This window comes from Megalops cyprinoides, chromosome 3 (assembly GCF_013368585.1).
Source record: "Megalops cyprinoides isolate fMegCyp1 chromosome 3, fMegCyp1.pri, whole genome shotgun sequence".
NCBI lineage: Eukaryota > Metazoa > Chordata > Actinopteri > Elopiformes > Megalopidae > Megalops > Megalops cyprinoides.
The window spans coordinates 22,400,481-22,414,585 of NC_050585.1; the positions used below are offsets into that span (position 1 = coordinate 22,400,481).

General features: G+C 42.8%; 1 protein-coding gene and 1 long non-coding RNA gene across 2 annotated transcripts; both read left to right on the top strand.

Annotated features, from left to right (window-relative positions):
- The first annotated feature begins 92 nt into the window (after nt 1–92).
- LOC118774075 lies at nt 93–4,567 on the top strand. Its single transcript, XR_005004806.1, has 4 exons — nt 93–130; nt 1,892–2,012; nt 2,532–2,710; nt 4,352–4,567. It is a non-coding gene; the product is annotated as an uncharacterized LOC118774075 (long non-coding RNA).
- A 5,164-nt stretch (nt 4,568–9,731) lies between these two features.
- and3 (actinodin3) lies at nt 9,732–13,991 on the top strand. Its single transcript, XM_036523193.1, is given in 6 exon segments — nt 9,732–9,743; nt 11,176–11,239; nt 11,567–11,611; nt 12,026–12,183; nt 12,520–12,704; nt 12,706–13,991. Coding segments are annotated over 5 exon segments (1,026 nt in total). The 5' UTR covers nt 9,732–9,743; nt 11,176–11,184; the 3' UTR covers nt 13,289–13,991.
- Nucleotides 13,992–14,105: the final 114 nt, after the last annotated feature.

A 14,105-nucleotide genomic window follows, 5' to 3' on the forward strand; every position in this document is an offset into this window, starting at 1 on the left:
TGTGAAATCAATCGGTGCATCTGGCCAGTTATTTAGCTAATACAGCAATCGTGTTGGTGTGGGGCGCGAGGTGTGCACAACAAAGGGCTTTGGAAATGCAAAGGGGACATTGTTTAACATCTTCCATCAAGTAAGAGCTTCCTATATGGAACATTTCTGATCTTTTCGATCTGTGTTTGAGCTGGTGGGAACTCTTAACCCGCGTTGCCCTGGTTTCCATCTGCAAGTTAAGTAATCAGAACCGAAAGTGAAATTAAGAGAGTAGTTTGTGCAGCTAATAACGTGTCCTGCATTTAGATGTAAGCAGACGTGGAACACTGTTTTATGTAACTAGCTAAGGGTTCTTATTAGATACGCGTATAACCATTCTAAAGTCATGCAGGTCGTTGTTACAGACGCCGGTTAGCATAATTCGTAGGAGGTTCATTTTCAATTAATTTCTGATCCAGCAAAATGGCATATTTATTTAATACTTGATTCAAGCGAGGTGCTTGAATTTCTGGGGAGGGGCGCAGTTTTCTTACCCGCATAAACGTCAAAAACTACACACTTCGAACATTCTTAACCGGCATTAGATTGTTTTCTGGTGTTAATTTCACATAAATATGGTAGTTAATTCTTTTGTGGTTGAATAATCTGCATGTTAAGTTAAACGTTTAAACATAATAGCCCTGGCTCGCGACATCGTGCGGGGGAGGAGGAGGTCACGTGGGTGAAGGGTTTGTTTACAAGCGGCGCAAAGGGCGAATCAATGGGACCTGGTCTGGTTGGCTATCGGGTTGCACACACAGCTGTAAGAAATACAAATTTTTGTACTGGAGCATCCATAAAACCTGGCTGCCAAACCAGTTCTTTTGTCTTTTAGTTATTTAATAACATTTGTTCATTTTACATTCGTACTGCGTGCCCCCCCCCACCCGCTGGTTTGTTTAAGCAGTCGATTTCTTGTTGCCCTGTATTGACGCACAGGAGGACCAGACGGCTTACGCAGTGAGACTTTCTTGTTGTGTAGGTTTAGTGTGCGGACAGTCGCCATGCATTGACAAACAGTGCTAGATTAAAGGATTTAATTAAAGCTCCCTCTCTGCCTTGCTGGGGTGTACTTCCTTATCAGATACCTCATTTACCAGATACCCTTCTGCTTATTTTTTTACCTGTTATATCTATTATTCTTGAATTATTTCTACAGGAAAGAGTTAGAGGTCCCTGGCAGAGTTTCACATTGGAGGGGACTTGGGAATGATGGAGTCCAGTTTTAGATCCCTGCTGCAGAGAATTCCCATCACTTCAGTGGTCCTTTTAGATCTTGCTTTTAACCCACTGTCACATCCCGTGGAAGAGCACAGGTCTTTGGTGCATAATGCTCTGCCTACCTGGGGTGTGTAAACTGAATGTGTAGCATAAGACTTATTTTATTTTGCACAGTTTCCCTGAAGTCCATATCTAAGACTTGCAAGGGCTGTTACATCTTCTGAATGTTCAGTTTTGCCCTGGAATAATCAAGGGTCTTTGAAATGGCCTGTCCATATTACTCATGTTTAAAATCACATTCTGTAGTTTGGTCTGTTTGTGAAAGATTTATCATCCCAGAAATGGTTTATTAAAGTACTGTCTTTGGGGTCTTCAATACAGGAGGTGTGGACCACATGAAGGTGGAATGCTCTGGCATTCATTTCACACGCTCTGTTCTGTTTGGTGAAGATGAAATCCAGGGACATGTTTTTGGAAAACAAGGGGGGGTGTTTGATTTTTAGCTGTTTGATGCACCCAAACAGTTTCCCTTGGTTTAAGCTTAACAGAGAACCACACAGCGTGTATTGTAAAGATGCCTCTGAAGGTGTTGGTCTTTAGTATTTCTTATTTATAGGTGTGCTGTGTTCATTTTGTGCAGATGTTTGCCGGGGCCCACAGGCAGGAGTTGCAACTGGGTGTTGGAGAGGAGGATCCTCGGAATGTCTGCTAACGCTAAGTGCGAAGCCTCTGCGTTGATGCCGTCCAAGAAGGAACAAGCGGTAAGACACTCATACATGCTAAATAATATATATATAAATATTGTATTTAATATAAATATTATATTTAAATAAAATATGCGCACATATGTAATATTACTGTAGCATGCTGCCTATGACAGCTGTCTGCTGCAGTGGTGCACAGTTGTCCTGGGACTGAGTGGGCAGGTGAGACACTGCAGCGCCCCCTAGTGACCAGTCAAAAGCCTGCAGTTTACTCGCTGTTGGGGAGAGATGCTCCTGCTCTCCTGCAGTAATCTGAGTGATAAAGAGGAGGGGAGTCGTGCAGCACGATCGGGCAGAGAGACTGGGGTTAAGCTTCAGAGACAGCAGGACAGGGCAGAGAAGTGCACATCGTAGAAGTATCATGATAAACATTGTGAGTTTTAACACATATACATCTGAACACTGGTTTATTTGGAGAGGCTGAGAGCCCATATCCACTTCATCGCTGTGCAGGCTGTTAGAGGCAACGATGTCATTGAATAATTGATTTATTGTTGTTGTTGTCATTGTTTTTAGCGTATGATGAGGACAGCCTGTGCTCCATCGTGGCAGCAGCAACCCTACCACACAAGTGCCATGGCAACCCCCACAAAACCATGAAGCAGCACATCTAGCCCCCTGCAGGGGCCCAGGACGGCTCCACCCACAGACGCCAATGTTGCCGTCTTCTCTTCTCTATCGACATGAAGCAAGAGGTGAGGGGTTTGTCAGCTACTACTGCTGCCATGCTGTTGGGGGGTCCAGAGTGCAGTTCTGGAGCGGTCCAGCGTGCGGTTCTGGAACGGTCCAGAGTGCAGTTCTGGAGCGGTCCAGCGTGCGGTTCTGGAGCGGTCCAGCGTGCGGTTCTGGAGCGGTCCAGCGTGCGGTTCTGGAACGGTCCAGTGTGCGGTTCTGGAACGGTCCAGTGTGTGCTAAAGTGCTTACAGTGCAGGTAGAGGTGATGTCCAGCCTACCGCAGTGTGGGCACTTCTTTCACACGCTGGACATGTTACATGCAACCTCTCTGCACTCACTGGGAGTAGTAACACATACGTCTCTGTAGGTAACGGCTTTAAATGGTTTTCACCTGGTGGCAGCTTTGAGGCCCTCAGCCATCTCTCCGCCTCTGTGTGTCCAAAGTGCTGTTTGTGCAGGTAGCTGACTCACTAACCCTACTGCAAAACCAGCACTTCATAACACACAGAGAGCACTGTGCGCTTCGACACTCTGCTGCCACCAGAGGGAGCCACATTCCTGAGGAGCATGTTACAGCACACCCTAAGCGCCGCTGGGATCCAGAAGGGGGAGCTGCTGATTGTTGAGCCTCTTTCTGTGTAATGCCTGACTCCAGTCTTTCTGTGCAGTTTGGTTGCACCATTTGCTGTGTGTCTTCCTACCATTTCCTGTATTTGCCCAATTACTGCTCAATTTTGTGTCCCTGCTGCTGTTTAATCCCTTTTGAGTAGCAGCCCCAAATGCACAAACTCATACTCATTGCAGATGTAGTTTATCCTCCATGTGCTCAAGCCACTTGCACTTGTGTGCTTTGCTGGGTGTACAGTTGACTGTCTGCTCTCCTTATATCGTCTGCTTTGTGTCTGGTTCCAGTCAGCTTTGCTGGGTGGGCAGTCAGCTTGCGCACATCCGGGCCGCTGTGCAAACCCATGCAAAACTGACTGTGGCTGGAACCAATCGTCTGCCTGCTTGCACCGTGAAGCCCCACCCCGTGCCTTTCCCATAGCGTAGAACAGTGATTGTGTGCGTGTGCGTGTTCGTGCGCGTGCATGCGTGTGTGTGTCTGTGCACGCGCCTGCTGGATTCTGTACAATTGTACATATTTTTGTACTTTTTTTGTACAGAATTCTGTGCATCTTTTCGCTCCCATTTCCATAATTCTGCAGTCAAACGGATAAGGATTCCTTAGGCTGTGAAGACTTGTTTGGCCAGAAAAGGTGCTTGATGTTTGTATTTAATTGTTTTTTTTTTTTGATTGTTTTCCTTCCAAGACACAGCCAGTGGGAAAGACTAGCTGGTGTTGGGAGGCGGAGACTTGGGCAATTGCCAGCAATCCCAGAGGGCATTGCACTTGTCTCGGTCTGACAGTGCCGGCGCACCGCGGCTTCTGGAGGTGGACAGGAAGTCAGGGTGGCACATGAGGCTTTGTGTAGTGAATAGTTCAGCACAAGCTGAAAAATGTTGCAGGACAAACTGCCTTTGTGAGTTTTGTAAATTTTACTCATCATTATTTATGGTCATTTTTGTCTGTCTCAGTAGATTAATTTATACAGGAGGTATAAAAAAAAATATCAAAGTTAAGTATAGTTTACTCTAAAGAATGCCTCCCCACCCCCACACAGGCAAATTCTGTGATTGGTGGATGTTGTGAAGAAGGAAGGTCATGGAGACAACTTAACCAAGCCCCCTGTGCGAGCCGATGAGTGAGGGTGAAGCCAGGGGGCACGGCCCATATGTCAGGTAAGCAGAGGTGTGGCTTCACCCCGCCTAGTTCCAGGAGAACAAGGAATTGAAGGAAGGATCACACTCGGTTGCGAGAAAGGGCAGTGCATCCAGCAGTTTACACATCTCACACACCTTCATATGCAGAAAGGGTTTGCACATTCAGTATATAACGTTCTTCAGCTGTGCAGGAGATGCTGAATTTTAATATAATCACACTAAGATGCAGAGTGTGTGTGTGTGCGTGTGTGTATGTCTGCAGAGACTGACCGTGAGGCCTGCCTCATTAGAGCATCTTTTAAATGTGCTGTGTAGGTGTGTGGTGATAAGTGTTTGAGAAACGGAAGACTTAAAGCTGAACTTTTGTCAACTGTTTTAAGTAAGTATCACTTGCTGTTGTTCGTAAGTATCTCTAAAATGCTGTTTTCCCAAATAAAACTAAAATGCATTATACTTGAATGTTTTGTCTTGTTTCTTTGCACCAACTTTATTAGTTATAGATTGTTTAAGCACTGTTGAGATCCTGAGCCTTGCATTAGATAGTTGATTACTCTTCAGGAAAATCAGCAAAGATACTCAAGCTTTACAGTGCATTTTTGTCATTGTATCATTCTCTGCACTCCACGTGTTAGTAGAAATCTTGGTACTTCCACGGCTGTTGTGCATTTAAAATGTCCCTTTGGGTGGGTGGGGTTATATGCAAGCTAACTGCAAAATCACCAACAATTTGTAGTGTGGGTTCCAATGAAAATGTGCAGGTCAGTCAGACCCACAGATGTCTCTGGCGTCGTGCTGGAATGCTGCAGAGATCTGGAGTTTTGGTCCAGGGATGCGTGCTGACAGGTTTTGGGGGAGCATATATTATTATTACGGTTATTATTTTTGTCTTGGCCGTTTCCTTCTCTCTCCCCTTGTTTAGCGCATATCTCAGATTCCTGTCACACCTTCTGACACCTGGCTGAGTGCTGCGTTGGGGCTGCTCATGCACCCAGCAGCACCTGTCACTGAGGGCGGCCGAGTTTCTCATGCAGGTATACGCTGCAGTTCCGCTCTGATTCAAATCCTGTGCGCGTATATGCTGGGAATACTGCTCTGACTCAAATCGTGTACACATACACACTGAGATTCTGCTCTGACTCGCGTCTTACACAGGTAAACGGTGTGACTCTGCTCTGGCACATGTGCTGGTAACACACTAATGCTGTACACTGCTCTGATTTGTACTGTATTTGATTGAGATACAGTCTTGAATTTGAAACTGCTATTCTGTCAATCTGCTGTCATTTCCTCATTAAATTTGAGAAAAACCCTTCACAGAGTTCTAAATGACCTACAGTAAATTATAAACCATCACCTTTGTTCATACCCAGTCCAATCTAAGATGGCATATGGATGCATATTTCATTAACAATAAAGAAGCATTACGTCTATAGGGCTATATCTATATTTAGTAGTAGTAGTAGTAGTAATAGTTTATTTTGGTCCTTATTAACAATTTTACAAAATGAATACACAGAAGAAAAAAAAACAGCAAATATTGACTGAAAAGGTGTAGGCTGAAGCTTTATCTTATTTTACCTACCCTTTTCACATAACGTGTTCTGATAGGCAACCCTTTCTCTACTGGGTTTAGGCTATACAAAGACAAAATACCAAAGCAAAAACAGAAGTTCCAAACGATTCAAACACAATACTGATCATATCTCAGTTATATTTTTGTTTACCACCGTGTTTGTAAACATTTTTTTAAATTCATAAAGTGAGATACACATTCTTAACTCCTTGTCACAACTATCCCACAATTTTACCCCTTTGACAGATATACATCTATTTTTTACATTTGTTCTTACCTTTCCTTTTTTAAATATACATATTCCCCTAAGTTCATATTGGCACTCTCTAATTTGAAACAACCTCTGAATACAGTTAGGAAGTAACTTGTTTTGTGCTTTGTACATTATCTGTGCAGTTGTAAGATCAACTACATCACAAGATTTTAAAGTATGTAAGTTAATAAATAGTGCATTGGTTGGTTCATAATAATCTGATCAATTTACAATTCTTATGGCTCTCTTCTGTAGCATGAAAATTGGATTTGTGATGGTTTCGTACGTGTTTGACCATACCTCCACACAGTACATAATGTATGGAACTATGAGAGAACAATACTGTATATATAGTGATTTCTGATTCAAGACATCTTTAGTTTTATTTAATATTGCAATGGTTTTGGACATTTTTGTTTTTACATTATTTATATGTGGTTTCCTACATAATTTATGATCAATTATTATGGCCAGAAATTTATTTTCATACACTCTTTCTATTTTAACATCATTGATCATAATTTTAGCTTGACTATTGATTTGCCAATTACTAAATATTATAAACCTTGTTTTACTTAAATTCAATGATAACTTGTTAATATCAAACCATTTCTTTAATACTTTCAATTCCCTTTTTACTGTGTTCAGAAGTCGTTCCAAACTTTTCCCAGAGCAATATAAGGTAGTGTCATCAGCAAATAAAACAAATTTTAACAATTTAGACACTTTACAAATATCATTTATATACAATATAAACAGTTTGGGGCCTGTTTATATTGTATATAAACATTTACTTATGTTATACTTAACATTTACGTACTATTGTATATACATTTGACTTTATTTATTTGGACATATTGATATCTGTCATCTAGGTAACTTCTTAGCCATGAGTATGCTCCCTCTTATACCACATCTCTCCAGTTTCTTCATTAATAAGCCATGATTAATAGCATCGAATGCTTTTTTTTAAAGTCTATAAACACCCCCACAGTATACTCCTTGTTGTCCATTGCAGTAGAAATCTCTTCTACCAGTTCATTCACTGCCATTGAAGCGGACCTATTTTCTCTAAAGCCATACTGATGGTGACTCAATAAATTGTGCTTTTCTATGAAATTGTCAACCCTTTGTACAAAGTTTTTCTAAAATTTTTGAGAACTGGGAAAGCAGAGAAATTGGTCGATAATTGGAGAATAGATGTCTATCCCCATTTTTATAAAGAGGAATGACTTTTGTTGTTTTCATTTTGCTGGGAAATATGCCTGTTTGGAAGGATTGATTGCAGATATGTGCCAATGGTTTCACTATACATTCTATAATATCTTTTACTAACAACCTATCAATTTCAGTCCAATCAGTGGACTTTTTATTCTTAATTTTTTTAACGGTGTCAAGTATTTCCTTTTCATCAACACCCCTTATAAACATAGAGTAGCAGTTTTTATGAGCAATATCTTCATCTACACCATCCTTATTTCTCGGCTCCACAATCTCATTTGCTAAATTGTATCCAACATGTACAAAGTAATCATTAAATTCATTGGCAATGTCTTTTATTTTGTTTATAATTGTATTGTTATCTTTTACAAAGTAAGTTGGACTGTCTGCTTTTCCAGTACCCTTTTTAATTATGCTGTTAAGCACTCTCCATGTTCCTTGAGTGTTCCTCCTATACTGCTCCAATAGTTTGTGATAATGCTCCTTTTTACATCGCATAATACTTATCAATTTATTTTTTATATATCTTATATTTGTTCTTCTATTTGTATTTAGAAGGGTATAATGAGACAATCAGGTTCCAGATATACAGTGTAAATGGGATTTTTATGAGCCAGCCTGGTTCTAGTTCTGCAGTGGGAAAGGAGTATAATGAGCCAGCCTGGAAAATGTAAAAATGGTAGGCCATTTAAGCTGGTCAGGGGTAAGAGCATCTGCTGAAGAAATGCAATGTAGGCTAATAATTATGGAGGGTCTTACTGGGATATAATGGTCTGGATTTTTTATTGGCTGTAAAGATTTTATGCCACATACAAAGTTTTCTCACCTGGTTGGTGTTGAAATCTCCCCGTCATCTTAAGCTTGGTTTTAACGTACATTTCACTATAATAATGCGAGGGTTCCTGGGGCTCTTATTGGTCAAACACCAAATGCTAGATGTTTATGGTAGGTTTACTAGTTTATATCACATACTGCATTTAACATACGCACTGACTGATATCAAATCCCGAAAATATCTACCAATATGAAAACGAATCTAAAAACTGGAAAACGTTTGCTTTTTATGGTAATGAGAACCCCCACAAGCAAGTTGAAGGACAGCTGTTTTCAACGTCATTTTACTGTGCCGAGTGAAAACGCAACCGTCCTCTTTCTCGCCTTGGGGAAAAACAAGTGTGCACCATCATAGTTACCCATTTTAAAATAACAAAATGGAGAAACCTAACCTTTGGGTTTACCAAAATCCTATTTGGGTTACAGTGTTTTAACACTATTAATTCTGAGGGTTTGGGGGCTTTAGTTTTACGCCGGGGTGCTGATACTGACACAAGGAACAACGGACCAGACCAATTATTCAGTTTCGAACCAATTTATGTCAAGATGGAGTAACATATCTGTATTTTTATTTACATTCTGGGAAAGTATAGATGTACACGTAAATGGGCAGATTTCAGCGTCCCAAAGGATTTGATTATAGGCGCCTATGAAGTCTAGGCATAGCGGAATTCTTGTTGAGATTTATTATCAGGGTTTAAAAGCTGTTTTTGTGCATCTTGTTCTGTATTTCACAAAACGCAGTGTTGGTATGCCTTGCACGTCGAAGTTCGTGTGGAGACGGAATGGACATCTGTTTCTTTTGAAGAAGGGGCTTAATTTTGCGCTTTCTAAGCGGTTGTTATCGCATTATTATTACGCACTTGTGGACACAAGTCTGGGAAAAAATACTAAGAAAACAGACGGCAAAGGCCACGATTCATTTTCCTACGCTTGTATGGGATACGTTCCATTCTTTATAAAATGTAAATAAATAAATGAAGCATCGTAAATGTATTAATAATGTGTAAAGGCAATGCATACTGGAGGTCTTTTAAACTGCAGGTTTATTGATATTTAAGAGGAATGGCAGTTTGTGAGAGAGGAGTTTCCTGCTATCAGCGTGTTTTTATTAATAAAACATGAAAAGATTCCACTCTTTTATACAGTACAGGGTCTTTTCCTCTCATACTTAACAGCGGATTTAGGTTCTCTTTGAAGTTTAACTTTTATCATTCACCCCTAAGTTCCACACATACTGCTCCTAATGAGAGCCCTTGTAAGCCCTCAGCTTGCTTGTAAGACATGGGCGTGGAACTGTCCAGCAATACCACCAATCAAAAAACGGGTTGCAAAATGATTGACGGGGGTTCAATATTTATTTCACCGTTTTCTTTCTGTACCTGACAAAAGAGAAAGTTCGTGCGCTGAGGTAAGTAGTGATTGGAGACCTTTAGATTGCTTTAATGTAATAATGTTATGTAATGTAACCTTACTGAATATTATCCCACTTGTATATTGTCATCAGTGTCTGACTTGATTGCATACCACAATAGACCATTGGTTTTATCAATGCAGCCTATTTTTTTTTTTCTTTGTGCGAAAAATCGTCTTGAAAATTCAAATTCAAACTCCTAACATGGAAATGTGTCCTTTACCAGTCAGATGTCAGACTGTTGATTTCAATGATTTAAAATAGGCTGTAGTACCCCAATTCAGGGTAACTTCAATTTCTTTCCAGTCTAATCTTAAATATTAGATTTAAATTTTGTTTCATTTCAGAATATAAATACAGTGCTGTTGTCAGATGGTATTTGTGATATTTAATTAATTTTGTTTTAATTTGCCAATACATTTCATATACAAATGGTTTGCCCAATGTATTCTGTGTAAAGATGTGATGGTATGAGGAAACTGAACAGTTTAAGTATGACTGTTAGAGAGATTCCCAGCTCTGAGCAGTAACTGTGTACCCATCTGTCTTTGGTTAGCATACTCTCATTATAGTGCTGCAGGCATTAATGAAGTAGCCCTCATTATAGGTGCAATGTGTGGGTATGTGGGTTTGGGGGGATTTGTGTAAAAATGGGCAGGGGGTATCCTTTGATCAGTGCAGAACAGACAGACAGAAGGGTGGAAGGATGAGAAAGAGATGTATCACAGGAAAGATCTTGTGGTCATTGTCTAGAATTAGAATTCTGTTCTGTAGTGTTTGTTCTTACATGCGGTTTTATTCAGGGTGTCAAAGGACCTCGGTTCTACGGTGCTGTGTGACTGTACCTTTGATCCGTTTTTTAAGCTATTTTGGGTTACGTGATATGCCGTCTTCCCGAGTTCTCTGTCATATGAGAAATCTGTAATGTAGTTAACAGTTAGCATAAAATCTGCCTGTCATTTCAGCTGTTTCGCTCTGATTAAACCAGTGAATAAAGGTTAGAATGAGGCAGATGGTTGAGGTCAGCTGTGATGTGTGAGATGTGTAGTGTGAGTTGTTTTGTGATGGTAGATTTGTACTCTGAGAGACTGCAGAGGTTGAACCCTTGAACAAGACACTTAACCTGACTCACAAAGTACACTTTACTGAGGCAGCGTCATTTAAACTATCCTGATGCATAAACAGTTATTATTTAAAAAAGGAAAATCATTAACCATGTGTTGCCCTGAATATGGGGGCAGCTAAGAAAATTAACAATGTAGCAACTGTCTCAAAGCATAACATGAAGATGTATCACTCACTGAGGCACCCCTCAAGCCTGCAGCCCCTCCCAACAGTCTGGGCCAATCAAGAACACTCTGCTGGACTGCTCAGCCTGTAGTACTGCCTCAGGCTAACTTATTGATGAATTCTTTCATTGGTTTTGCAGGTGGAGACAATGATGTCGCAGATGTGCCTGGTGGGGGCGCTATGCAGCCTGATCCTCCTGCCAGGTTAGTACCCAGCCCGGTCTATCTCTCTGTTCTTTCATCTACGCATCAAAGGCTAGAGGAAGAATCACAACTGATGCCTCAGTTTTGTTATAAAACCTGTACACTTTCTCAATCATTTGGTCTTCCGTTGAGTTCATTCTTATCAAAATGTAGTTTCTTCGTGCTATAGCTCTTCCTCACACCAGTGACTCCTGTATGGATCTTTTCCCCTTTGGATCCTGCAAAAGGGCAGGAATGTGCAAGCACCAGGGGAACACAGATGGGAGCGTTCCTCGGTGTTCAGGAAGCCGCTCCTCTGTATACATTCATCTTTCTTGCTCTCTGCAGGTTGGCTGGATGCCACTTCCCTGATGAAGATCATAAAAAATCAAGGTAAAAGAAAGACCTTTTTCTCTCACCGCAGGGTGCAGGCCACAGGTGGTTATAGCACAGTACGCAGGTACATACAGAGTGTGTAGGTAGATAAGAGCTGTGCCTCTTGAAATAGAGTCTGTAGTGTGGACAGGTGCCATGTGTCTGATGTCTGTGACTGCTCTCACACTGAATCGGAATGAACTGACTGGATTGATCAGTGATCAGTGATTCCTTCCTTATTCCTCATTCCATGTATGTGTCCTGCACTACTGTTGTTGTTTGTTGTATCCCTGCTGTTGTTTGGTATTTGTTGTTGTCACTTTGATGTTGTACGAAAGCACTATGAGAGACATTGGAGCCGGAGTCAAATTCCTTGCACATGTAAAAGCACGCTTGGCCAATGCAGTCTGGTTCTGATCTCCACCCCTCCAGTGTCTGAGCCAGCAGCAGTGAGCATTGACCACGCCCAGGCGCACGGCTTCCTGTTGAACTCGCGCCCCAAACGCCACATCGACCCACGGTGGTACCGCAACCAGCCTGACTTCCAGTCCTACTACCGCTACTACAACAGCATCGGACACGTGGAGGGGGTGAGGGGCGGGGAACGGCCAGGGGAAAGGGGCAGGGAGGAGGGTGGGAGGAATGTAAGTGGGAAAATTAGGGTTTAGAGGGCGATATGTGTTTTTCAATTTTACTCTCATCCTAGCAGACTGAAACTACCCCCTTCCTTTTCTCAACCATATGAAAATAACCCTCTTTCTCATCTCATTTGATCCCACTCTTTCCCAGCTCTGGGATTGACCCCCTTTTTCAACTGCATGAAACTGACCCCCCCTTTCCAAACTATGAGACAGATCCCTCCTTTTCAGCTGTATAAGATTGAACCCCCATTTCTCAGCTGTATTAATTTGTCCCCTCTTCCCCAGCTGTATGAGATTGACCGCATTAGGATGCTGTACCAGCAGATGCGGCACCTGGAGCTCGTTCATGGCCCCAACGCATCTACGTACCAGAACACCCTGGGCCTGCCACCTGCCAAGTGCGACCCATCCAAGGACAAGAAATGCAAACCCCCTGCCCCACCCCCAACCACTCCGCCGCCCCCCCCCTCCTACCACTCCACCTCCCCCGCCTCCAAGCACCCCTCCCCCGCCCCCTCCTCTCTCCCAGGCTGATGTGGTGTACCTGTGTCACCCCAAAGATCCCCTGTGCAAGCCCCACCTCGTCTACCTGCCCACAGGTGCTGTGCCAGTACTCTGTGATCCCCGTTACCACCCTGCCTGCAAACCCAAAGATGAAGAGCCTGCTTCCACACCCGAACCTCCACCTCCTCCGCCCCCACCACCCCCTCCAAAAAAATCTCTCCCTCCCCTGCCCCATCCTAAAAAGTCACTCCCGCCTCCCCCTCCCATCATTTTTAAAGGAATGGAGTATGACTGTGACCCCTACTGGGACCCTGACTGCCTGATTGACCACCCCCCTAGGCCTGTAAAACCCAAGTCCCACCTTCCACCACCCCCACCCGCCCCAGTTGAAACCGAGGGTGAGGAAGAGGAGGAGGCTGAGGAAGAGCCAGTGCCGCCGGCACCCGAACCCCTCGGCAAGGAGAAATCACCGGCCCCCTTCCTTTACGACTACCGCCGTGAGCTCTTCGACCCGTACCAGTACAGCCAGCCTGCGCCCGACCTCGAGTAACCTCAGCTATCACCTTTCCGGCTTCCTCTCAGCCTCAGGGTTCCTCAGGGATACGGGGAAAAACCACCACAGAAATAAAACGATTTTCAGTTCAGTTTCAACTGTCGAAGAATAGGCAGAAACACAATGCAAGCAACAGAGGGCTGTTAAGGCGCCATCACTGAGAGTGTAGCATTCACTGTTACCCTGACCACTGTTACCCTGATCATTCACACATGCGTACACACACACACACACACAGATATGGTCACACTCACATGCACAGATACATGCTGACATTGATGTACACGCACACGCAACTTCTACACAGTGCCCTTCACAAGGACTATCGGAGTGAAAAAGAGCTACGAGTCTCCCCGTTCCAGCCACTCGTCTTCAGAGTGCATTTAAAAGCAGAGGACTTAAGTAATGGTGAGGAAACCTGCCACGGTGTGACATTCAGCCAAACTGCCCTTTGACCTTTAAGAGTTTTCATCTTAAAGAACCTTGAAGTCCCCCCGCCACCACATACTCACATTTAGTCTTAATAGGTTGGCAGTTTTGCACAAAGGTCTTGCAGTCTTGCACCCAGGAGACCGATATGTACCTTCATGTTGGAAATGCAGGTCCTGGCTCCCTGAAACATATCTAGCCCTTTACTTTTAAGTTTCATCTCGTTGGAATATTTTCTCCACAAAGGGCTTCACCAAACATAATTTGGATAATTCACAACAAAAAAATAAACATCTTGAATTTTTCATTTTTGTTTGACGTGTTATTTCAGTGTCTTGCCAGGAGTCAGTGTCTTGTAACTGAACTGACGCTCTCCACTGTCTCC